At 47.9% G+C, this 20,662-nt stretch overlaps 1 protein-coding gene across 1 annotated transcript in view; it reads right to left on the bottom strand.

Moving 5' to 3' along the window:
• Nucleotides 1–20,662, bottom strand: part of PECAM1 (platelet/endothelial cell adhesion molecule 1) — a 42,319-nt gene that overhangs the window by 16,072 nt on the left and 5,585 nt on the right. The window contains exons 3-11 of the mRNA XM_012662783.1: nucleotides 18,459–18,734; nucleotides 15,886–16,134; nucleotides 14,267–14,542; nucleotides 11,076–11,363; nucleotides 10,290–10,397; nucleotides 9,160–9,187; nucleotides 8,384–8,457; nucleotides 6,364–6,414; nucleotides 5,216–5,278 (exon numbers count right to left, since the gene is read on the bottom strand). Of these exons, the coding sequence (XP_012518237.1) occupies nucleotides 5,216–5,278; nucleotides 6,364–6,414; nucleotides 8,384–8,457; nucleotides 9,160–9,187; nucleotides 10,290–10,397; nucleotides 11,076–11,363; nucleotides 14,267–14,542; nucleotides 15,886–16,134; nucleotides 18,459–18,734 (1,413 nt within the window). The remainder of the gene's footprint in view (nucleotides 1–5,215; nucleotides 5,279–6,363; nucleotides 6,415–8,383; nucleotides 8,458–9,159; nucleotides 9,188–10,289; nucleotides 10,398–11,075; nucleotides 11,364–14,266; nucleotides 14,543–15,885; nucleotides 16,135–18,458; nucleotides 18,735–20,662) is intronic.

Genomic DNA, 20,662 nt, shown 5'->3' with positions numbered 1-20,662 from the left:
TGACTGGATCAGTCTGGGCTGGGCCCTTGTGTCAGATTTTCTAAGAGCTTCCTGGAGGACCCAATATGCAGATAGGGTTGAGATTCTGTGGGCCAGACCCTTTCAGAACAGCGGACAAGACGACTGACCCAGGGTGTGGATCACACCCCGAGGAGACTCAGGGGCTTGGGAGACAAAGTGTGCCCTGCCGCCATCTGTTTACCTGACACTGAGGTATAAGCACAGGGTGTGTATACACAAACACGTGCACACATGCTCGTACACACACACACACATGCTGTGTACATCCCCGTACGGTATACATACCCATAGTGTGTCTACACACGTCATACACAGTGTGTACATGCTCTGTATGTACATACAGACATGCATGCCGTGTACACACACGCTTGTACTCAATGTCCACACTCATGCACGCAGGCACGCACACACACACCCTGAGGAAACAGGATGGAATCTGGCCACTTCCCCGGCTCCTGTCACCTGCACAGAGGACAAGGATGCCTCACTGTGGAAAGGTGCCCGACGCTGTCTGGGCTGACATTCTCCTTTTATAAGTTGCGGAAGGGAGGCTCAGACAGGCTAAGGCTCTTCCTGCGGCCGTGGTCAGTGCCAGGTGGGCATTCCTCTCCCAGGCGCAGATGGCTGGGGCACGACCATGGACTCTGATCGCACTGGGAGGCCCTCAACTCACCGTGCCCCAGGGATGCCCGATTCTCACCTGCTGACCCTGCACACACTCCTTTGCCCCATTCCTCCAGGACCCCAGGCAAGCCTCGCTCCTGTGTGCACACCCACACACTCGCCCCTCTCTGCGCCCTGGGCAGGTACGTGTGCCCTCGTGCTCCCGCAGCACTCTGGAGACATTTGCCTATGACACACTCACTTTGTCCCCCTGTATTCTCCCCTGGCAGATCCTGAGCTCCCCCAGGGCAGCAACTGGGGTCTTGGGCATGGGCATGTCCCCTTCCCAGGCTTGCGCAGCTACCTGGGGACACCTGTCAAAGTTTGAAGCGGCAGTGAACGGTGGTGGTTTCTGTGTCAGAACCCACATGTCAGGAGAGAGGTGTGGGGGTGGTTTGGATCCTCACAACTGAACTTGGGGCATTTGTGGTGACCGGGGCCTTGCAGAAGGCATTGTAGTGACTCCCCCAGGTTACCAAAGAGGAGAGAGAACTCAGTAGAGTGGCTGAGATACCAGGAGATCCCACAGCTGGGACAGCAGAGATGTCCGTACAACCCTCCACTCTCTCTCTGTGGTGCCAGATTTGGGGGCATAGAGGGAAGCTCTAGGGAGCCCCATACCTGCTGGGGGGTCCCTCACATTCCCGAGGTATCCTCTGCTCGACATCAGGCCTGGGCACGTCACTCGTCCAGCATAAATCTAGACACCTACTGTGTGCCCTGCACCATGCAATAGGAAAGGTGACCGGCCCTGGTTCCAGCTTTTGGGAGCACCGGGCTGTGAGGCAGATGCATGCAAACAGCGCTGATGCTGTGGTAAACCCTGGAGGACGCTGTGCACCGGGCGCACGGGCACTGCCAGCCCCACGGTGGGAACCGGGGAAGGCAGGGACTAAATGGAAAGCGAGAGCTCGGTGGCCAAGCCTGAGGGCCTGGACACCTCGAGAGCCCCACCGCCCCCCAGCACATGAGGGCCATCTGGAAGACCTCTGTGGTCGCCTTGGGGATGACCTAACCCCCTCTGGACCTGCGCAGCTCTGCTCAACCCCCTTTCTCCTCGTAACTCCTATCAGCCCGGACGGCAGGGGTGGCTTCCACTTCTTGCTGGAGCTGCTGCCGTCCCCGGGTCTGCTCTGCCCTGCGGTCCCTGGGGGTCAGCTCATGACTACTTCCCACTTCTGTGCCCTGTGGCAGCAGCTGCCTGCTAATGACAAATCCAGGCCTGCGAGCTGTTTGTCTCTGCTGTCAGGGATGTTTCCGGATGGGGCTTAATTTTGGCTTCTGTTTTTCTGTGTTAATAGAGGAAGAGATGGCTTCGACGTCATGGGGTTTTCCCAGCAATTAGCCTTGGAGCAAACACGCAGCAAACCAGGATTTAACGAGTTCCTTCCCACCCCTCCTCCACCCCTAGTGACCACTTGGGCAGCTGCCAGCCAGGGTTAGAGCTGGACGTGGCCCCCATCCCCCCCTCACAGGTGGAAGAGGAGAGGCCTTGAGAACAGGCCTTGAGAACAAGACCAGGTCAAGTTGATCGTCACTGGCCTGGAGCCCACAAAGCCCTTTCCTCACCTAGTAACACTCTGCTCCCCACGCACAGGAAGGTAAGGGGTGAACACCAGAGGCTGAGGCCTGGCCCTCCCCCAGCTGCCCCTTAGCTGCCAAGGAGGAGGCTTCCTCTAGAGGGTCTCTGTACCTCCCTCTTCCCTACATTCAATCCCTCCCCACCTTCAGCGGAGAAAAAGAATGTCAGATACCACTTCCAGGGACACATCCCCAAAGGAATGGAAAATGGACATTTCTCCAAAGACAAAACCCTACTTCTTCCTTCCCCTTCCAGCTTCCCTCAACCCAAAGCCATCCAGGTATTCTGCACAGCCCTCAGAGCTCCACCCCACTCTGGCCCAGCCGGCAGCTGAGCAAAGCCAGGGCCTGGCGCTCTGTGGGGAGTGGCATCAGAAGCCCTGTGCCAGGGCCCAGTTCACTGAGTGCTCAGTGGAATGTGGAGGCTTAAGAATGGAGAAGACAGTGGGTTTTTCCACTCACACCCAAAACTTTTGGGCACGGCTGGGCATGGTGGCTCACACTTGTAATCCTAACGCTCTGGGAGGCAAAGGTAGGAGAATCGCTTGAGGTCAGGAGTTCAAGACCAGCCTGAGTAAGAGTGAAACCCCATCTCTACCGAAAAATAGAAGAAATTAGCCGGGTGTGGTGGTGCATGCCTGTAGTCCCAGCTACTCGGGAGGCTGAGGCAGAGGATCACCTGAGTTTGAGGTTGCAGGGAGCTATGATAACACCACCACACTCTAGCTGGGCTGACAGAGTGAGACTGTCTCAAAACAAAACAAATTAAACAAAAATCAAAACCTCTGGGCAGCCCTCCCCTCTTGTTCACTTTGCCTCCAAACCTGACCTCCCCTCAAGAGGAAGCAAACCGCTACTCAGGAGACCACGCTCACAGTGCCTGGTGACAGAGGGGGTGCTATGTGCAGGAAAGGCCGGGGAGAAGCCACCACAGTCCCCTCCAGACTCGCTTCTGAGCACTGCTGGGTGTCGCACGGACATCTCACACTCAACCCAAACTGACCAGAACTCATCACAAGCTTCCTCCTCCCAACCTCGGACGTGACGACCATCCATGCTGTTGCTCAATCAAGAAACATGCGGTACTTCCGTCTCCCCCATCCTGGCCCATGCATTCTTCATCTGGCACTGTGCTCTGTCTCCAGGACATATCTAGAATCCACGCATTGCTGGCACTTTGGCTCCCCGCTCGTCCCCTATTGGCTGGTGGTAACATACTGGTCTCTCTCCCTCCGTTCTTGCCCCCACTTCGATCCATTTTCCTCCCCAGGCATGAGGATCTTTTTTAAAGATAGGAGTTGGAAGCTGTCACTTCCCTGTCTAAGCCTTCCAAAGGCTCTCTCATTCATTTGGAACAGAAGGCAAATGAAATTTTAGAGGCCCTGCATCAGCCCCAGCGCCACATGCCTCCCTCTGCCTCGCTCACCCTAAGACACAAGGGCTGCCTTTCGGATCTTAAATGCACCAAGCCCTGAGCCGCCTCACACTGCCCTTCCCATTTCCTGGTGCTGCCTGCCCCCCACCCCCTTCGTGGGGCTGCCTTCTCTGCACCCTTCAGGCCCTGTTTAAATGCCACCCCTCAAAGGGGCCTCCTGAAAAGGCATCACCTTTTATGCCTTCTCATTGCACCCTGTTCTCCTCCTTCTAAGCACTTACTATGATCCGATACTATCGCTCCTTTGCTTGAGCCCCCTCTCGGGCTGTCCCCGCACTAGGAAAGGATTGCGTGTCCTTTGCTGCTCGCATGGTGGCTATTCCATCATGGGCCTTAATCACTACTTGTTATCTAACAAGTGATCACGTTGCAGTGATCAAAGACGAGGAAGACTTCAGGTCTGCCACGGTTCCCAGCCCTCTCGGATCCAGTCTAGACTTGCGAGTGGGTGCCCGGGTGGCCGTGCGGACTGGCAGCACGATCCCAGGCAGGCTATGGGAGTGGTGCCCCAGTGGAGCAGCACACAGGCGAGGGGCTGTGCAGGACGGCCCTGGCAGGAAAGTTCTGCGCACACACCTGCTGACAAGACCATGCTGAACAAGAGAAGGAGGAAGTAATCCGACATTCCTCCCAGATCATGGAGCAAGAGGTGACTTCAGGATGCCATCGCCATGTGCCTCTGGCTAACGATGGAGGGCTCGGCCTGCAAAACTGCCCCAGAGCAGTCCTAAGGAGCATCCCGGCAGGGTAGGGAGGTTCCGAATGACTATTTCCTTTGAGCGTACAGGAGCCCAGCCCTCTGGTGAGCTGAGGAGGAGGAGGGTTAGGATATCCATGTTTTTTTCTAGCGCCAAAAGCAACTGAGATTGATATTTTGGAATTTTCTGTGGCCCAGCCCGCTCTGCATCTGTCTTCCCAGCACAGAACCAGAGATAGGGACCCCCAGGCAGGCCTGCCCTGGAGAGAACCACGCACACAAACAAAACCTGAGGTGTAAAACCAGTGCCACTGTTTACACTGCCAAGGATTTCCTGCTTTCAAAAAGCCTTTACCCAAGTGTCCTACTAAACAGCAAAGCCCTCAATACCTCAAAACATGCATTTGATTTATACACGTTCAGTCTGCACAAGCGAGGAACACATGGGATTGGCCACGGTGGGGGTACCTCTGGAAAAAAGCCTCAACACTCAGGAGTAAGGCTACCTTCAAAGTCTCTTGCACAGAAATGAATTTCTCAGCACTTAGTAATTGCCTGGTACTTAGTAAGTGTTCAATAAATGTTATCTATTATTAGTAGCATCATAGCTAATAATTATCGAAATTTTACAGCTCAGAGCTTGGGCCAGGGCTTTTGCTTCTACCTTAGATGGGCCCAGTATTTGTGCTGTGACCACCTCGCTTGGAGCAACTGAGGGTGCCTGGACTCTTCTCACTGGGCACAGCACCCCCACCCTGGGGTCTCCACCCCAGCCGAGAGCAAAGCATGGGACTCACTCAAGTGAGCGCGGCATTTACCTCTGTGAGGCTCAGCTGAGGACACTTCCACTTCTGTGTACTCCACGTCCAAGTTCAGAGGCTCTGCTCAAACAAACCACAGCATTCTGTGTTTAGACAGAATCTTTTTCAGGGGCCTCAGACCACATTAGAGATTTTCATTAAAATTATTAATGTATTTCACATTTCGATGGGGTGGTTAGACACAGGGGTAACTCCATTCCAGCTGGGGAAGGCAGTATGAGCCCTGCGGTGGTCTGGGAGACAGAGGCAGGACCTCGGGGCCAGTGGTCTAGTTTCTGACACTCCCATTACCCAGATGTGGAGGGACCCTCCCACACCGGTCCCCGTTTCTGCAGTGGGAGGACTTGTAACAGGTCAGTAGAGACAGAAAACGGCCCAGTATTAGCCACGGCAGTTAACCCAGTTCAGTCTCACTCAAAATGCTGGCGGCCTTCTGCATGGCCACAGGCCTACAGAGCTGTCTCCAAGATCAAAGGAATCTCAGGAAATGGGGACTGGGGGCCAGCAGCCTAAAAACGTTTTAAGAGTGTGAGGCATGCCAGTTAACAAAGTCGCTCATAGTGCGACGTGAAAGCTAGGAAGGTTGTCTTGAACTCAAAATAAAATTGTTTTGTTTTTAAAGCCCCAAAGAATCAGGGGTTCTCATCAGCTACTAAAATGATGATTCTGCAGTCAAGGATGCTTTTCAGAAAGAGCCTTTACAGAATCCTTTCACTTCTCTAGGAGTTAGCACGCAAGCAGCTCAGAGCGGAAAGGAATTCTGAAAAAAACGATTTAGCCCAATCCCTCTGAGCTTTAGATGGAAGCAAGTGATCTATTGTTAATTGTCTTTTAAAATCTCCGCCTCAATACCCAAGAGAAAAGAGGTCCTGCTACCTTACTCAGCAGCCAGTTCTGAGGCGGGAAGTTGCTTTTTAGGTATAACCCAGTTCTCCCCTACTTGGATTTAGGTTACTTTCCCATTAAGGACACTAGATAGCATTTTTGGAGAAAGCAAGTAGCCATCTCTGTGTACACATCAGTTAGTCACAGGGTCGTTAAGAGGGGTGGGGAATTATCCACCAGCCTAAAAGTTAGTTTTCTTTTCCTGTAGGGTCCTTTTACATGCAAAAGTGTCTAATGAAAACATTTAATTAGGTAATTACCTTTATTATCATTTATTGGTTTCATTGCATGGTTTCCAACATCATCGTAACCTAGTTGAAAAATAACAATTAGGATGAGTGACAACGGAAATTCTAGTTTTTTATAGCGTCTAAAAAAATTCAGTGCCGCTAACAAAGGAAGCCAATCCTGATTTCTTCATTGTAGGTGACAATCAGTCTCTGGGTTCTGGATCCCCCTCCTTGGTCCCCGGTGGGCCCCCTCTGACCCGCTGTGTGGTCCTTTCCTAACACCAATGGGATGTCTACCACCCCATGGGAGGGGCACTTCTGTTTGTGAATTATTCAGAATTTAGAATTGTTCAATGTGAGCAAATTCATTAGAAATTGAACCTCTTTCTGGAAGGTACCAGCCAGTACTCACAGACATGAAGGACTCTGGTTAACTAACCCTCTCCAGTTAGGAATTGGATTGATGAAAACATGGTTTAAAGAAGCAGTATCTTCAGGCTATCACCTCGGTGGGCACAGATAAACAAAAGTTTTTGTCTTTTTTATCAAGTTTTTTTTTTTTTTTTTTTTTTTTTTTTTGAGACAAGAGTCTCACTTTGTTGCCCTGGCTAGAGTGAGTGCCGTGGCGTCAGCCTAGCTCACAGCAACCTCAAACTCCTGGGCTGAAGTGATCCTACTGCCTCAGCCTCCCGAGTAGCTGGGACTACAGGGATGCGCCACCATGCCCGGCTAATTTTTTCTATATATTTTTAGTTGTTCAGATAATTTCCTTCTACTTTTTTTTTAGTAGAGACGGGGTCTCGCTCTTGCTCAGGCTGGTTTTGAACTCCTGAGCTCAAACAATCCGCCCGCCTCGGCCTCCCAGAGTGCTAGGATTACAGGCGTGAGCCACCGCGCCCGGCCTATCAAGTTGTTCTTTATTAAAAAAAATTTTTACAGGCCAGGCCGGTGGCCCTCGCCTGCAATCCTAGCACTCTGGGAGGCCGAGGCGGGAGGATTGCTTGAGCTCAGGAGTTTGAGACTCTCACTCTTGCTCAGGCTGGTCCCAAACTCCTGAGCTCAAGCGATCCTCCTGCCTCAGCCTCCCAGAGTCCTGGGATTACAGGCGTGAGCCACCGAGCCTGGCCTAAATATAGTTTCTCAAACAATGTATTTGTTCTTTTCTTTTTATTGGCACATTACTTTTATTACTATAAATATTTTATTTTCCTTTTTTAAGGTTCATGATTCAGACTACAAGAATTTCTCAGTTCTTAAAACATATTTCTCCAGTAAAATATTTCCTTGTAAAAGGCATATCTCTTATTTTATGGGACACTTATAGAATTAGAAAAGAACATGAGCATTCTATTCCCAAAGCTGCTGATAAAGAAAGAAAATTGCTCCAAATCTGGTCCAGGACAGGACTGCCTGTGTGGAATAGTTATAGCCCCCTCTGGGAAGGAAGTAGCATTCCAGCTACAATGCTGGAGCAATTTTCTTACAGACCTAATGAGATTCAAAGAATTCTGAGGACTGGCCACCCACCCTGCTAAGCTGACCCCCAAGCTGTGATGAGCCCCCCAAACCAAGTATTCCTATTTGAAACACTTTTTTTAATGCCTCTTCTAAGGACTAAATCTTTAAGTTAGTTTCCCTTTGTGGCAAATTTGAAACAAAACTGTCTTGTGCTTGTAATAATCCCCTCTGAGAAGATGTTGACCAATGCTTTAATTTGGTATCTGGTCTCTGCCTCACAAACGGAGAATTATTACACTAGAGCAGTATTCAAAGCCTTCGCAGGGAACAAGGCATTAGGATTATTCTCCACCTTTCATTCTACAGGAAATTCAGAAGGTGGTGAAATTAGAATAAAATGTTGTACTTTTCCTTTTAAGTTTTTGATTTGCTATCTCACCATCCAATGGCTGATTAGATGAAGTGTCCCCGTTGAAGCCAGGGTCTCCCTTTCGACTCTAACCCTGCCATTTACAGATTCTGCTTCTGAGGGGGCTAAGAAGTGTGTGGCACGTCGGGAAAAATCAGCAATGGAAGGACATCAAGACTTTACCATAATGACTGTTGGCTTCCACATTGGGATCTGACGCCTTCTCGTTATTAGAGTTCAGAAGTGGTACTGCTGGCCTTAAAATGAAATTTTAAAAGAAAATTTTTATATATATACATGTAAAAGAAAGAATTTTTTGGCTCTAATCCCAAACCAACAACATAACCAAGGGAACATCATGAGAAAACCAGGAAGACTTTTCCAAAGTGAGGAAAACTTTACTCTCTCTTTTGGCAAACTAATATCTTTTACAGCTCTAAGATTATTTAACAAAACTTTCTGCTGTTAAAATAGATATCAGGCCAGGACCAAACGAGTCCTTATCAGGCCCCTCTCGATCCCCTGAATTTATCACCCTTGCCACTGTTTCTCTCCAGAACAGAGCAATCATTTCCATACTTTTGGATTTTGGATTTCAAAAACAGTAAAGATAGTAAAACCATTTTTCTAAAAGGCCAACTCTATTTTGCCAAGTAGGTAAATTTTTAAAATTTTATCTACTACCATTAGAATTTCACAAGGAATGGGATTTCACAAGTAATAGCGTAGGAAGGACGTGATCTCAGAGTAAAGACCATTCTTTCCCACGAAAGGACATTTGGCAACGTTCCGTTGAGACACACACACACACACACACACACACACGCACGCACACGAGGAAGGCTCATACTTTCCTGAGTTTGCCAAGAACCACTACAAACTTCCTAAGGCCTGGAGTCTCCCTCCAGACATGCCCACCCTCCCCACAGAGCAGCCGCCCCTCTCACGACTGCACCCACCTGGACATCTCCACTGGCATCTGCTTGGCTTTAAAAAAGAAAGAGAAAAACCCAAGTCAGTATAAGGTTCTCACGTCCATACCAGAGAGAAACACTCATTTCAACTACATTTGACTTTCCTAAAGATCGAATACCCATAAAAAGAGAGGAAAGAAAGCCAAATATACTCATCCTTTAAAAAAAAATAAGCAAAGAAAGAAAAGAGGTGTTCTCTTGGTCTTATACCAAGAGGTTTCACATCATTTCCCCAGCTTTATGACAACTTGACTATTTCAGCAAGAGGCGACGTTTGTCAGTGGAGTGTGATGGAGAAGGAGACAACGACATAGGAGCCAGATTAGCCAGATGAGGAGGCAGCTACCTCTTTGATTCCAGATAATTCCAAGAAGTAAAGGCTAAGTCAACCCCTGTGCTTCTAACTCCAAGCTGTCCTGAGGCCGATGCCAGGGTTTGTCCTGGAGCCTGTCTCCCCTGAGGGGTGGCCGCTTTCCTGCTTGAGGAAAAACCCAGGGCCCCTTCTCATCCCACCTGCCCCCTTCTGTTCCGGGCAGCAGCACCAAAGGCTCCAAAAGAACTCGCAAAAATTTTTTGCAGAATTTACTGGTGCTGTGCCCTTTTCCTTGAGTCCGGGAGAGCTGACTCTGATCGCTGAGTGTCAGCAGGTGGTCCTCGCTCTCCATCGATGCTTGGCTAACCCCAAGCACGGGGTAGGTAGATAGAAATCATGGCACAACTGGCAGGTTAATCAGGAAGCATTCAGTGTATGTGTACGCATGTGCATGTGTGTATGCATACATGTGCACGTGTGTGTCTCCATGACACCCATACCCCACTCTACTCATTACAGGACCAGGTGTGGCCAACCCCACAGAAATGGCTTTGTGAACACACAAAGATGCAGCTTCCTCCAGAATCTGTCTTATCTGGCTTGCCCAACTAGAAAAGAAATTACTTTCAATTTTGCCTCGCTGAATCCAGAGCCAACAAAAGCTCCACGCCTACCAGAGCCAAAATCTTTGATTACCAAGGTGGTGCCCCAAGGAGGAAAGTTGGTTATGTCTCCTCAGCCCGCCCTGGGGAGCTAAAGCGCCACCCAGCCTATCAGAACAGAAGGAGAGAACGATGCTCACCCTTGGCTTTCCTCAGAAAATAGCATTTGGCCCCAACTATCAAGGTGGCGATTATCACTCCGATGGCAATCACTGCAATAAGTCCTTTCTTCCATGGGGAGAGAAAAACTAGAAATGAAAAAAAAATTTTTTCTTTTTTAATATACGGATTCTTCCTCTGCCAGCAAGAAATAATATCAGGTTTAAGCAACAAGTGAGACTGATTTCTCCATTGCTTGCATCTGTCATCTTCCCCCTGAGGGACTCCCCTGGCAGATGGTACAGAAATAGTTGTTTCTGTTACAAACAGACGTCAGCTGTGGTTTTCCAGGCGGGAACAAACCAGCTTCGCTAGAGTAGAATTTTGGGGGGTGGGTTCAGCCCTCTTCCTTCTCTGGGAAACCACCTCCACCCACACAGGTGGACTCCCCTCACCACGTCCTCTCTGCAGGACCCACTGCCCTTGGCCACAGGTGATCCAGGTGGGTGTTTGACCCAAGGTGAGTGAACCGGTGTCTCTTGGCCAAGAATTTGGAATCGGGACCATGTGAAATGCTTTCAGTTCCTTATAATTATCCATTCCTCTTTTCACCAATGCTAATTTGAGTAACACTTCTACTTCCTTATAACTAATTCCTTTTTACTTAATTTCAGTGGGTTTCTGTCACTTGCAAGAGCCTGGAGGACATTGGTCTCTTAATCCTCAGTCACATGACCTAAACTCCCCCCAGTTCCTCTTACAAGGGGTGCAAGAGGCCTTGCCCCTTAAAGCCCACCCTACACCTCGGTGCTGAGACCCTGACTCACCTCTGACCGGCAGTAAGTTGCTGTGAGGGGTGTTTTCGGCGGCGTTGGCTCTGTTGAAGGCCGTGCAGTAATACTGTCCCTCCTGCTCTTTGCTAGCCTGCGGTTCGCTCCAAAATACCTGGGTGTCATTTGAGGTCCTTTGGTGGAAGGGTTTGCCCTCCTTTTCTCTGTAAAACCTATAGGTGATGGGACCAGACCCTTCCTTCACGGAACATCGAAGCACGATTTCCTTCCCAGACTCCACCGCCTCACTCAACAGGATGGAAAGCTTGACCTCGCTCACTGGGGCTGAAAAGCAGGAAGAGGATTAGCGCTGCTTTTCCTAAACGCGAAACAGCCGCTGCGTATGGGCCAGACACCTCCCCGGCTCTGACTCGGACTTGGATTGTGCCCTCCGTTCAAGTCACTCCTCTCATCCCCCTTCGTCTCAGTTCCTTCCCTGATTAGCCCAGAAGGGTGACCAAGCCACAGATGCCTCTTGTCCTCGCTTGTTCAGTAAACACAAGACACCAGGGACACCTCCCTTCACTCAGCACCTTGAAGATCACTGGCCACTCAGCCTGACTATAAGATCAGCTTCATGTTCTGTTAAGGGGTCGGTGTGCATGTGTGTGTGTGTGTGTGTGTGTGTGTGTGTGTGTGTATGTGTCAGTGATTTCTCTCCTTCTGCTTAGAGAGACTCATGGCACTTCCAGATCTTACAAATAACCTCGACCCACTGCCTTCTGTAGCTATCGTCCTGTTTTTCTCCTTTTTCCCTTACGCTTTCACATCCTCCTCTCCCACTTTCTTGTTACCCCTGAAATCTGACTTCCATCCTGTGCTCCGACTCTGCACTCTTATCTCTGGCTTCGAAGAAACTCGAAAGGTTGCCTGATCCCCTGACCATCGTCCTTGAGTCCTCTGCAGATTAAATTCAAGGCGAACGTTCTTCCTCCAGTCTGCCAACCTTGCCCCGCTGTAGTTCCACTGTCGTTCCACCAGCCCTTCCTGTTGAACTCAGCCCTCTCTGGGCTTCTGTGCAGCCTCACAGCCCTGATTCTCTTCCTTCCTCACCTGCCACCCCTGCTTTTCACTAGTTATTCTTTCTCTTGATCTGGAAATATGGGCTTTCTGCAAAATTCAGTCCTTTCCATCTCCTCTTTGGTGAATTCACCTATACTCACGGCTTCTATTCCTGGGCGTTCAACACCTAAACAGATAGCTCTAGTCCAGATTCCTTTCCTGAACTCCCAGTTTCCCTTTTTACCTGGGCATTTCCACCTGGAAGCCCAGCCGGCCTCACTCCCAGCAGGTCCAAGCGGAGCTCGGCTATCTCTTATATCCCCTCCCCTTTTCCCGGCTCCATGCTCCAAAATCCTGATCCTCAAATGTCCTCCCAGGTAGACTTCACTAGCACTGTGAGAGTGGACTGGCCAGTAGAGGGGCGTTCTGACTTTCGAGTCGCTCTCCCGTGAGTGCAAGGTGTGGCGAGACCATGGACCTGTCTGTCAGAGGGAGCCAGCGCCAGGCCCGGGACAGCAGTGGTCCTGCACAAGGACAGACTCCCAGAGGGTCCAGCCTGACCTGAAGGCCTCTGTCACCGTGACGCACCAGGCGGTAGTAGCTCAGAGCCAGACTGCCTGCACTCAAACCCGGCCCCACACCCACCAGTAGTTCGCCCTAAGCCTTAGTTGCCTTACCGTAAAACAAGGACAATACTACTACTGGTCTTACGTGGCTGTTGTAAGTATTGATTGGAGTAATTTACTACAGTACTTCACACAGGGTTGGACAGATGGTCAGAGGTCAGTAAATGTTGCCACTAATATCGACCCAATTGAAACCAACAGTTTCACATGAACTTCTGCATTAGCCTCTGAGGTATCCTGAGGTCTGAAGTCTCCACCCCTTCCTGTTGATCCAACCACAAGGTTGATCTTCCTAAGAACCCATCTCATTCCATCCTTCCTTCCCTCTTATGGCTCTTCATTGCACACGGGATGATTCCCAGCCTCTAAGACTGGCATTTGATGCCCTTCACAATTGGAATCTGTCACTTTTGTAGCTTATATCCAGTGGTTCTCCATTCCCAGCCTTTGTTTCCCACCATCTGATTTACCCACAGTCTTTCAAAGTGTTGCCTGGAGCTGTTGGCCCATGTGCTTGCTAGAGATGGCAGGCCATCTTCAGCCATCTCTGTCCACCCATTCCAAAGCCCAGCTCCTTCTCAAAGCTTTCCCAGCCAAGCTAGACACTGTCTCCCATGCCCTGAATTACTACCAACATCACCATGAGGATATGGTTCGTGTGACAAATAATCAAGTGTTGCCTGTAACATGTTTTCTGTGCTCATTTGTACTGTTATTCAGACATTTCTCCATTATTTCATCAGGAGGTCCTATGTTTCTTATTATAGCATTGAAAACTAAGAATATATCTTCTCTTTTTTTGTATGTCCCATAGCATTTGGTGCTCAATTGATGTTAATGTTAACTGGAAAAGTATGGCTGCTATTAGACCACACATTAATAGAAGCAGGAATCTCTCTATCCAATCCATGTCCAAGCAGCATGTGCAGATAAGCATTATTAAACAAGAAGGGGACAGAGGATGAAGAGGAGGAAGCCTTTCTCCGCTCCTTCCAATGGATACAGGGCATGTAAGAGATGCAAGCAATGGCCTAGCCAACTTTCAGACAATGGTATGTTTTTCTTGAGTATGAGAATCCCGGACAAGTGTTAGCAATTCCCATGAGACCATGGCCAGTAGCTGTCATTATTGTGAGTTCCACCACGACAGAGGTGCCCCACCAGAGGTCAACAGTTGAGAAGAGCCCTGGTCTATAGTTCTCAGAGCTGAGAGATGGCTCTCTGTTCATCCGAAAAAGAGGAAATGCTAAGGGAGCCCAAACACACAACTTCAGGGCTTCCTGAAGTCAGGACACTTGCAGGCTTATGATATTTTAGCACTTCACTAGAAAGGTTCTGAAAAGAGATTACATCGGTCGTCACATCAATAGTCCCCAAATAATTTCTGGCCCCATTTACTGGGCCTTGGTCATGCTTTGATGCATATCTTGCTTACGGACTTTGCACAAGTACCACCCACTTCTCTTATTGTCCACAATCCCTGGGCAACACTAAACCTTCAAAAAGATGTTAACTAAAGCCCCAACCCCAACGATTTCTTCTCATAGCACCGCAACTCACCTATCACCTTGACCCTCAGGACCTCGCTGAACATTTTGGCGTGGGAATGGCAATTATCGGCGACACACTGGTATTCCATGTCCTTGGTTGGCTTATCTTTGAAGACGGCAGGATCATTGGAGTTCTTTGTACAACTCTCCAAAACTCTATTTCCTTTTAAAAGCTGATAAGCAATAGGCCAAGTTCCATTTATCGATTGGCAACTGACTTCTATGGTCTGTCCTTTTATGACTTCAGACTGGGCATCGTGAGAAATCCTCGGCTTGGAGAGATTTTCTAGAACCACGGAGGGAGAGACCGTGTATTAATAAATGGCGTTGGAAGCAGGAGCCAAGCCTCCAGCCCAAGAGGTTTCCTTCTCCAAAGTCTGGGCTTCACTTTGTCTATCACCGTAATTTCAAATGCCTGCCTGCCTTGTCTACCTTCACGGGACTCCCAAAATGGGGTGTGTGTGTGTGTGTGTCTGTGTGTGTGTGTGTGGTGAGAAGGGAGAGGGAAAGAGAAGTACAATAAGCAAAATAAAGAATGACACAAATTCAAGGAAAGCATTACATCCCCATTAATTCATATTTATATTTTACTAGAACTCTCATGCACGCGTACACATAAATCTACTTTTCTGGTGTTGAGCAAAGACACAGCAAAGCATAAGAAAAGTATAACAAGTATCCAAACAGAATGTATTTGAAAACAAATTCTTCTGAGTACCTCAGCCTCTCCTGGGAGTAAATTGCAGGAGACAAGAGACAAGAATTCTCCCAGGTCATGATTTAGATATCAGCTTATTTATAAGCCTTATAAAATGAAATGACCTCCTCCTAAGAACTACAAAAAAATTAAAATGTAACAACTCAAATTTGTCTCTTGCGTTTTTTCCTTTTGAGTTAGGTGGGTGGCTAGAGAGTCAACAATAGGATAAGACATCCTGGTTCATTTGAGACTAAAATCTTAGCTGGTTAAATCCTGGCCACAGGTTAAACTGAAGGCCCATGACTGAATAATAACATGGACAGTGACAGCTTACCTGGTGATCTACATTCGTAAAGAACTTTGCTACTCAAAGTGTGGTCCAGGGGCCAGCAGCAGCCCTCGTTACAGATGCTGAATCGGGCCCGACCCAACCTACTGAGTCAGAACCTGTGTTCGGGTCTCGTGTGCACATTCAAGCCTGAGAAGTCCAGCTCTCGGTGCTCAGATACTACATTTCACCCTCCAGAAGTCCTACCCCTTCAGGTTAGCCAGGTTTTGGATAAAAATCTGGGACTTAGATCTTCTTAAAGTTGACTAAGCAGTGTTTCCTCTGTGGCCTTTAGCATGGGTGCCTGCTCCAGCGGCCAGAATCTTGCCCATTCGGAGTCTGCACCGACAGCACACTGTCACGATACAGCTGTGAACTTGATTTTGGCCAACCGTTTTCCTTGCACTGCCTCTCTCCTGCGCTCCTAGCAGGAATACCCACTTCTGTTCAGCCCCCCATCTCACCCTTCTCTCTCTCCCATCAGCTCTTCCCCTGCCTGGGTCTGATCTGCCTTCAGGCAGGACAGGGTGGCAGCTGGCGATAAACCCCTCCCTCCCATTCAATCCTGGGACACCCTCTGTGTCAGCGAGGCCGTACTCACCACACACGGATATCTGGACTGTGTTGCTTTTCTTGACTACTTTGCCGATGGCAGCAGTGCAGGTGTATGTCCCGCTGTCCCACTCCGAGGCTATCTTGGTGAAATTTTGAGCCTGTGACACAATCATGTCTCCCTTCTGGAGGGTGAAGTTGGCTACGGGTGCTCCTGGGATGAAGCATGACAGGTTCAAGCTCTCACCTTGGTCCAGACGTGCGGAGGAAAATTCCAGCTTCGGCTTGGGAAACAGTTCTGAAAAACAGTGAGTGGGAATGGAGTGAGAGGTGTCTGGCCACCACCCTGAAGCCCCTTCCTGGAGAGGCCCTTGGCCCAGCTGCTGTTGGCAGAACCAAGTCCCAACTTCCTGCAGAAAGTTTCCCTTCACTTCCCACACACCTGATGCCTACACCGTTAAAGAGCTAGAGTTCGTTCTTTGCCTGGGGTTCCCAAGGCAGATTTCACTCTCTTGTTAATCCAATTTATTTCACAGACATGGATTAGACAAGTGTTGCAACTTGTAAGGCAGCAGGTAACAATTCCCACGCTCACTGGTTTATTCGTTCACTCACTCATTTCGTTCCACGAGTGTTTATTGCTGTCTCTGTCTCCGGCCGTCTCTGTGGTGGGCACCTCGCGTGGCATTGGGAGACAGAGTGGATAGGAAACAGTCCCTGACTTCCAAGTGCTCACATCTAGCGGGTGATTCCAACACGCTGCTTCCAGCACAGCCCATAGAAGGAACACTGAGCCTAGGCTTGGGAAATCAGGGAAAGCCTCGTGGAGGAAGTTTTCCAGGGAAAGTGCCCTGGGCAGAGCGTCTAGGCTGCTGACACAAGATGCCATAGGCCGATCTGTTTATGTCTATGAATTCTTCAAAGGCAAAGCCTGGTCTTAGGCAGCTCTCTACCCCCAATAAGTTGCCCTGCATACAGAAAGTACTCAATATACGTTGAATTGGTACTTTTCTCTAATGAGATGGTATAAATCATATTAGTAAAAAAATATCATGAGCCATCAAATATTTGTCATGATCAATAATTAACTAAATTGCTAGCACACACTGCAGACCCGCAGAACCCAACATATCTGCCAGTCGCCCAGCTGCGTAGTTGGCAGCCTGTCTGTGATACTGGGGACAATTGCTGACGCTGCACACTCAATGTTTGACACATACGGGGCTTTCAGTAAATGAGTGCGTGAATGAATGAATGAATGCTATGTGCATGAACAAACACTCGTACTGGGGACCCAAGAAGTGCTAACTCCCTCTGCCCTCGGAAACACCGTCATCCAACATTCATTCCTTCATTCAACAAGCATGTATTGAACGCCTACTGTGTGCCAGGCGCTGTTCTAGGTGTTAAGGATATAGCACTGAACAAAATAGATCATGTTCCTGCCCTCAGCAGCTTACATTCTAGTGGCTGAACACATACAATAACAAACAAGAGAGGTAGAGTATTTTTTGGTCGTAAGTATTTTAGAGAAAAATAAATCCAGGTAAGGGGGATAGGAATCTGAGGGAACTTTTAAGCTCGTGGGTTTGGAAGTCAAACAGGCTTAGGGGGTGACACTTGTTCGGCTACTTGGTAACCCTGTAATCCTTGGGTGAGTTATTAACCTCTCAGTCTCATTTTCCACATCCCTAAAGTGGGGCATCATAATACCTGCCTCCCAGAATTGTTATGAGCATGAAATTAAAATGTATATACATCTGTCGTACAGTGTACAACTAAGGGGAACTGTGACTATTATTTTTGAGTTTACTAACACTTTCTCATTCATGGCCCCATCATAGGACCCATGTCTGGGATCTAGCATAGTGCTTGGCACAGAGGACAGATAACTATATTAATAACATAGTAATGGAAACATTAGCGAGCATTCATTGAGTGCTCACTCCGTACAAGGCATGGAGCTAATGCTTACGGCATAGTTTTCTGTCTTTTTTTTTTTTTTTGAGACAGGGTCTTGCTCTGTTGCCTGGAACACAGTGGCATCATCACAGCTCACAGCAACCTCAACCTCCTGGGCTCGAGCAATCCTCCTGCCTCAGCCGCCCAAGTAGCTGGGACAACAGGCATGCACCACCATGCTCAGCTAATTTTTCTATTTTTTTGTATAGATGGGATCTCACTGTGTTGTCCAGGTTAATTTTGAACTTCTGGCCTCAAATGATCCTCCGACCTCGGCCTCCCAAAGTGCTGGGATTACAGGCATGAGCCACCGTGCTCAGCTCTAGCTATCGTATTTAGTAATTATAACAGTCCTGTGAGGTGAGCACCATCAATATCCCCATCTCTCAGAGCTGAGGCAAGTTCAATAACTCACCCAAGGTCACGGAAGCAATGATGGGTAGGGCTGGGATTTGGCACCAGAGCTTGCACCCTCAACCACCACACACACTGCTTTCTTGCTCAGCATTGACTTTTCTCCACGAGCACCAAAGCCCCCCCAGCACATTCATTCGGACAAGCAGGGACAGAGAACGTATCAGCTCTCCTTGGCCACCCTGGATTCTAGCACAATAGCTTCTAGGCTCTGCCATAGGCCAAGACCCTCCTGCAGCATCCTACCTGTTATGTTGACCACGATGCTGCTGACCTTGGATATGCGGCTGGACTCCACTTTGCACGTGTAGTTGCCGTTGTGCTCCACCATGGCCATGACTGAGTAGGTGGCCGCTTTGCTGTTTTTGCTGTTGGCCACAATCACCTTGTCTTTCTGGATTATGATTTCTGGAAACTCCTGAATCAGGTGTGTCACTTGAATGGTGCACCTAATGTGGAGCTGATCTCCTTCTGTGATCATTCCGGTGGGGATGACTTCGAACTTGGGAACAGAGAAGGATTCTACAAGAGAAGAGGACAACCTAGTTGGACTCAGGTTCGAACCTGCGCCAGAGGAAGGCACCTCCTACCCTTCTACCCTTTTTGCTGGTCCCCTTTTTTCCAACTTCTGATTCTCCTAATTAATTTTATAAATTCAATCTTTCCTCTCTAAAACCTTCATGTAAGCTGCTCTGATGCTCTCTCCCTTCTTGCTCATTTTTGTATCTTCAGCCATCTTCTTAACCGCAATTATCTGACTTCTTAAGTTCCCACCTTCTCTAGAGCTCGTCTGCAGAACCCTCTTCAGATGACCTCAGAAATAACCACAGAAGGCCAGGCGCAATGTGGCTCATGCCTGTAATCCTAGCATTCTGGGAGGCTGAGGCAGGAGCATTGCTCGAGATCAGGAGTTTAAGACCAGCCTGAGCAAGACCTAGACCTCATCTCTATTAAAAATAGAAAACATTAGCCAGGCTGGTGGCACACGCCTGTAGTCCCAGCTACTTGGGAGGCTGAGGCAGGAGGATCGCTTGGGCTCAGGAGTTTGAGGTTGCTGTGAGCTAGGCTGACACCACAGCACTCTAGCCCAGGTGACAGAGTGAGGTTCCATCTCAAAAAAAAAGGGGGCAGGGGGAAGAAGAAGAAATAACCACAGAAGTTAGAAGTGACTCTTCCTCCTAACCACCACGAATTTTGTAGGCTCTTCTCATACCATTTCAGGAAACTTGGTGTTTCAGTACAAGTATTATAAAGCTTTCAAAAGTAACAACTTTTGAAATACGCTTCATGGAAATGCATATTTAAATAACCATATGTTCCCCAAAAGTGGCTTCTAGTCTATTCTATTTCATTTTTTACAACGTTGGCTATGACTCACTTCATTGATTTCATGACTCATGCACTTTGAAAAACAGTTTTAATAAAATATGGGTCAGATACCAGGGTGTGGGATCTTCAAGGAAGTAGGGCTCAGTCCTTGTCTTTTGCTCCCATGTTCAACAAAAGACAAACCCAGAGCATAAATTGGAATACACACACAGCTTGTGACTATGCAAAATATAGAGTAGGGACATTAGAAATGCTAAAAGTGAATTTAGAGGAATATAATACTTTAATATTCATTAGTGGCTTTTAAAATTATAAAGTCATTTAGATTCATAATAAAAAGCTATCATTAAAAAATAGCCTACTTTCTTAAGTAAAAGTAAAAGGAAAAAAAAGGTGAAGGCATCTTTTAGGACTATCAACTTTTAGGCCCTCTGGGGTAGCTTACTAAGAACTGAAGGGTTTTTTCTTATACTAAAATTAACTTGAGATACACCAGAGACTTAAATGCAGAAAGAAAAAAAAGAAAGAAAGAAAGAAAGGAAGGAAGAAAGGAAGGAAGAAAGGAAGGAAGGAAAGAAGGAAGAAACCACAGACACAGTAAAAGAAGACATAGGTGCATCTTTTCCTTTAATGATCTGGAAGTGTGGATGACTCTTAGGTGTGAATCACAAAACTGAGGTACCATAAAGAAAAAAGGTAAATAAATATGACTCACTGAAGAGTAAAAACTTCTGCAAGGAAAAACTTATGAAATACAAAGACAAATGACAAACTGGGAAAAATATTTGCATAGTACCTCTGACAAAGAGCTAATCTCTTTAATTTATAAAGGGCCTGACTCAATCAAGGACAATAACAATGGGCAAAGAGTAATGGATAGGCAGTTTATGGGAAAAAATATAAAAGACTTATAAATATACTTGACCTCACTTAAAATTAAAGAAATACAAATCACAACAACAATGCTATATCACTGCACCTCAATTAGATTGGCAAAAATAATAAACTGTCGATAATACCCTGTGTTAGTAATCATGTGGGAAAATAAACACTAGCATCACTTTTGATGGAAATATTCAACCAAGAACAGTTTGATAATATCTATCAATGTGGAAAATGCA

This window comes from Propithecus coquereli, unplaced genomic scaffold (genome assembly GCF_000956105.1).
Source record: "Propithecus coquereli isolate 6110/MARCELLA unplaced genomic scaffold, Pcoq_1.0 Scaffold119, whole genome shotgun sequence".
Taxonomy (NCBI): domain Eukaryota; kingdom Metazoa; phylum Chordata; class Mammalia; order Primates; family Indriidae; genus Propithecus; species Propithecus coquereli.
This window is presented reverse-complemented; position numbering and strand designations above follow the sequence as displayed.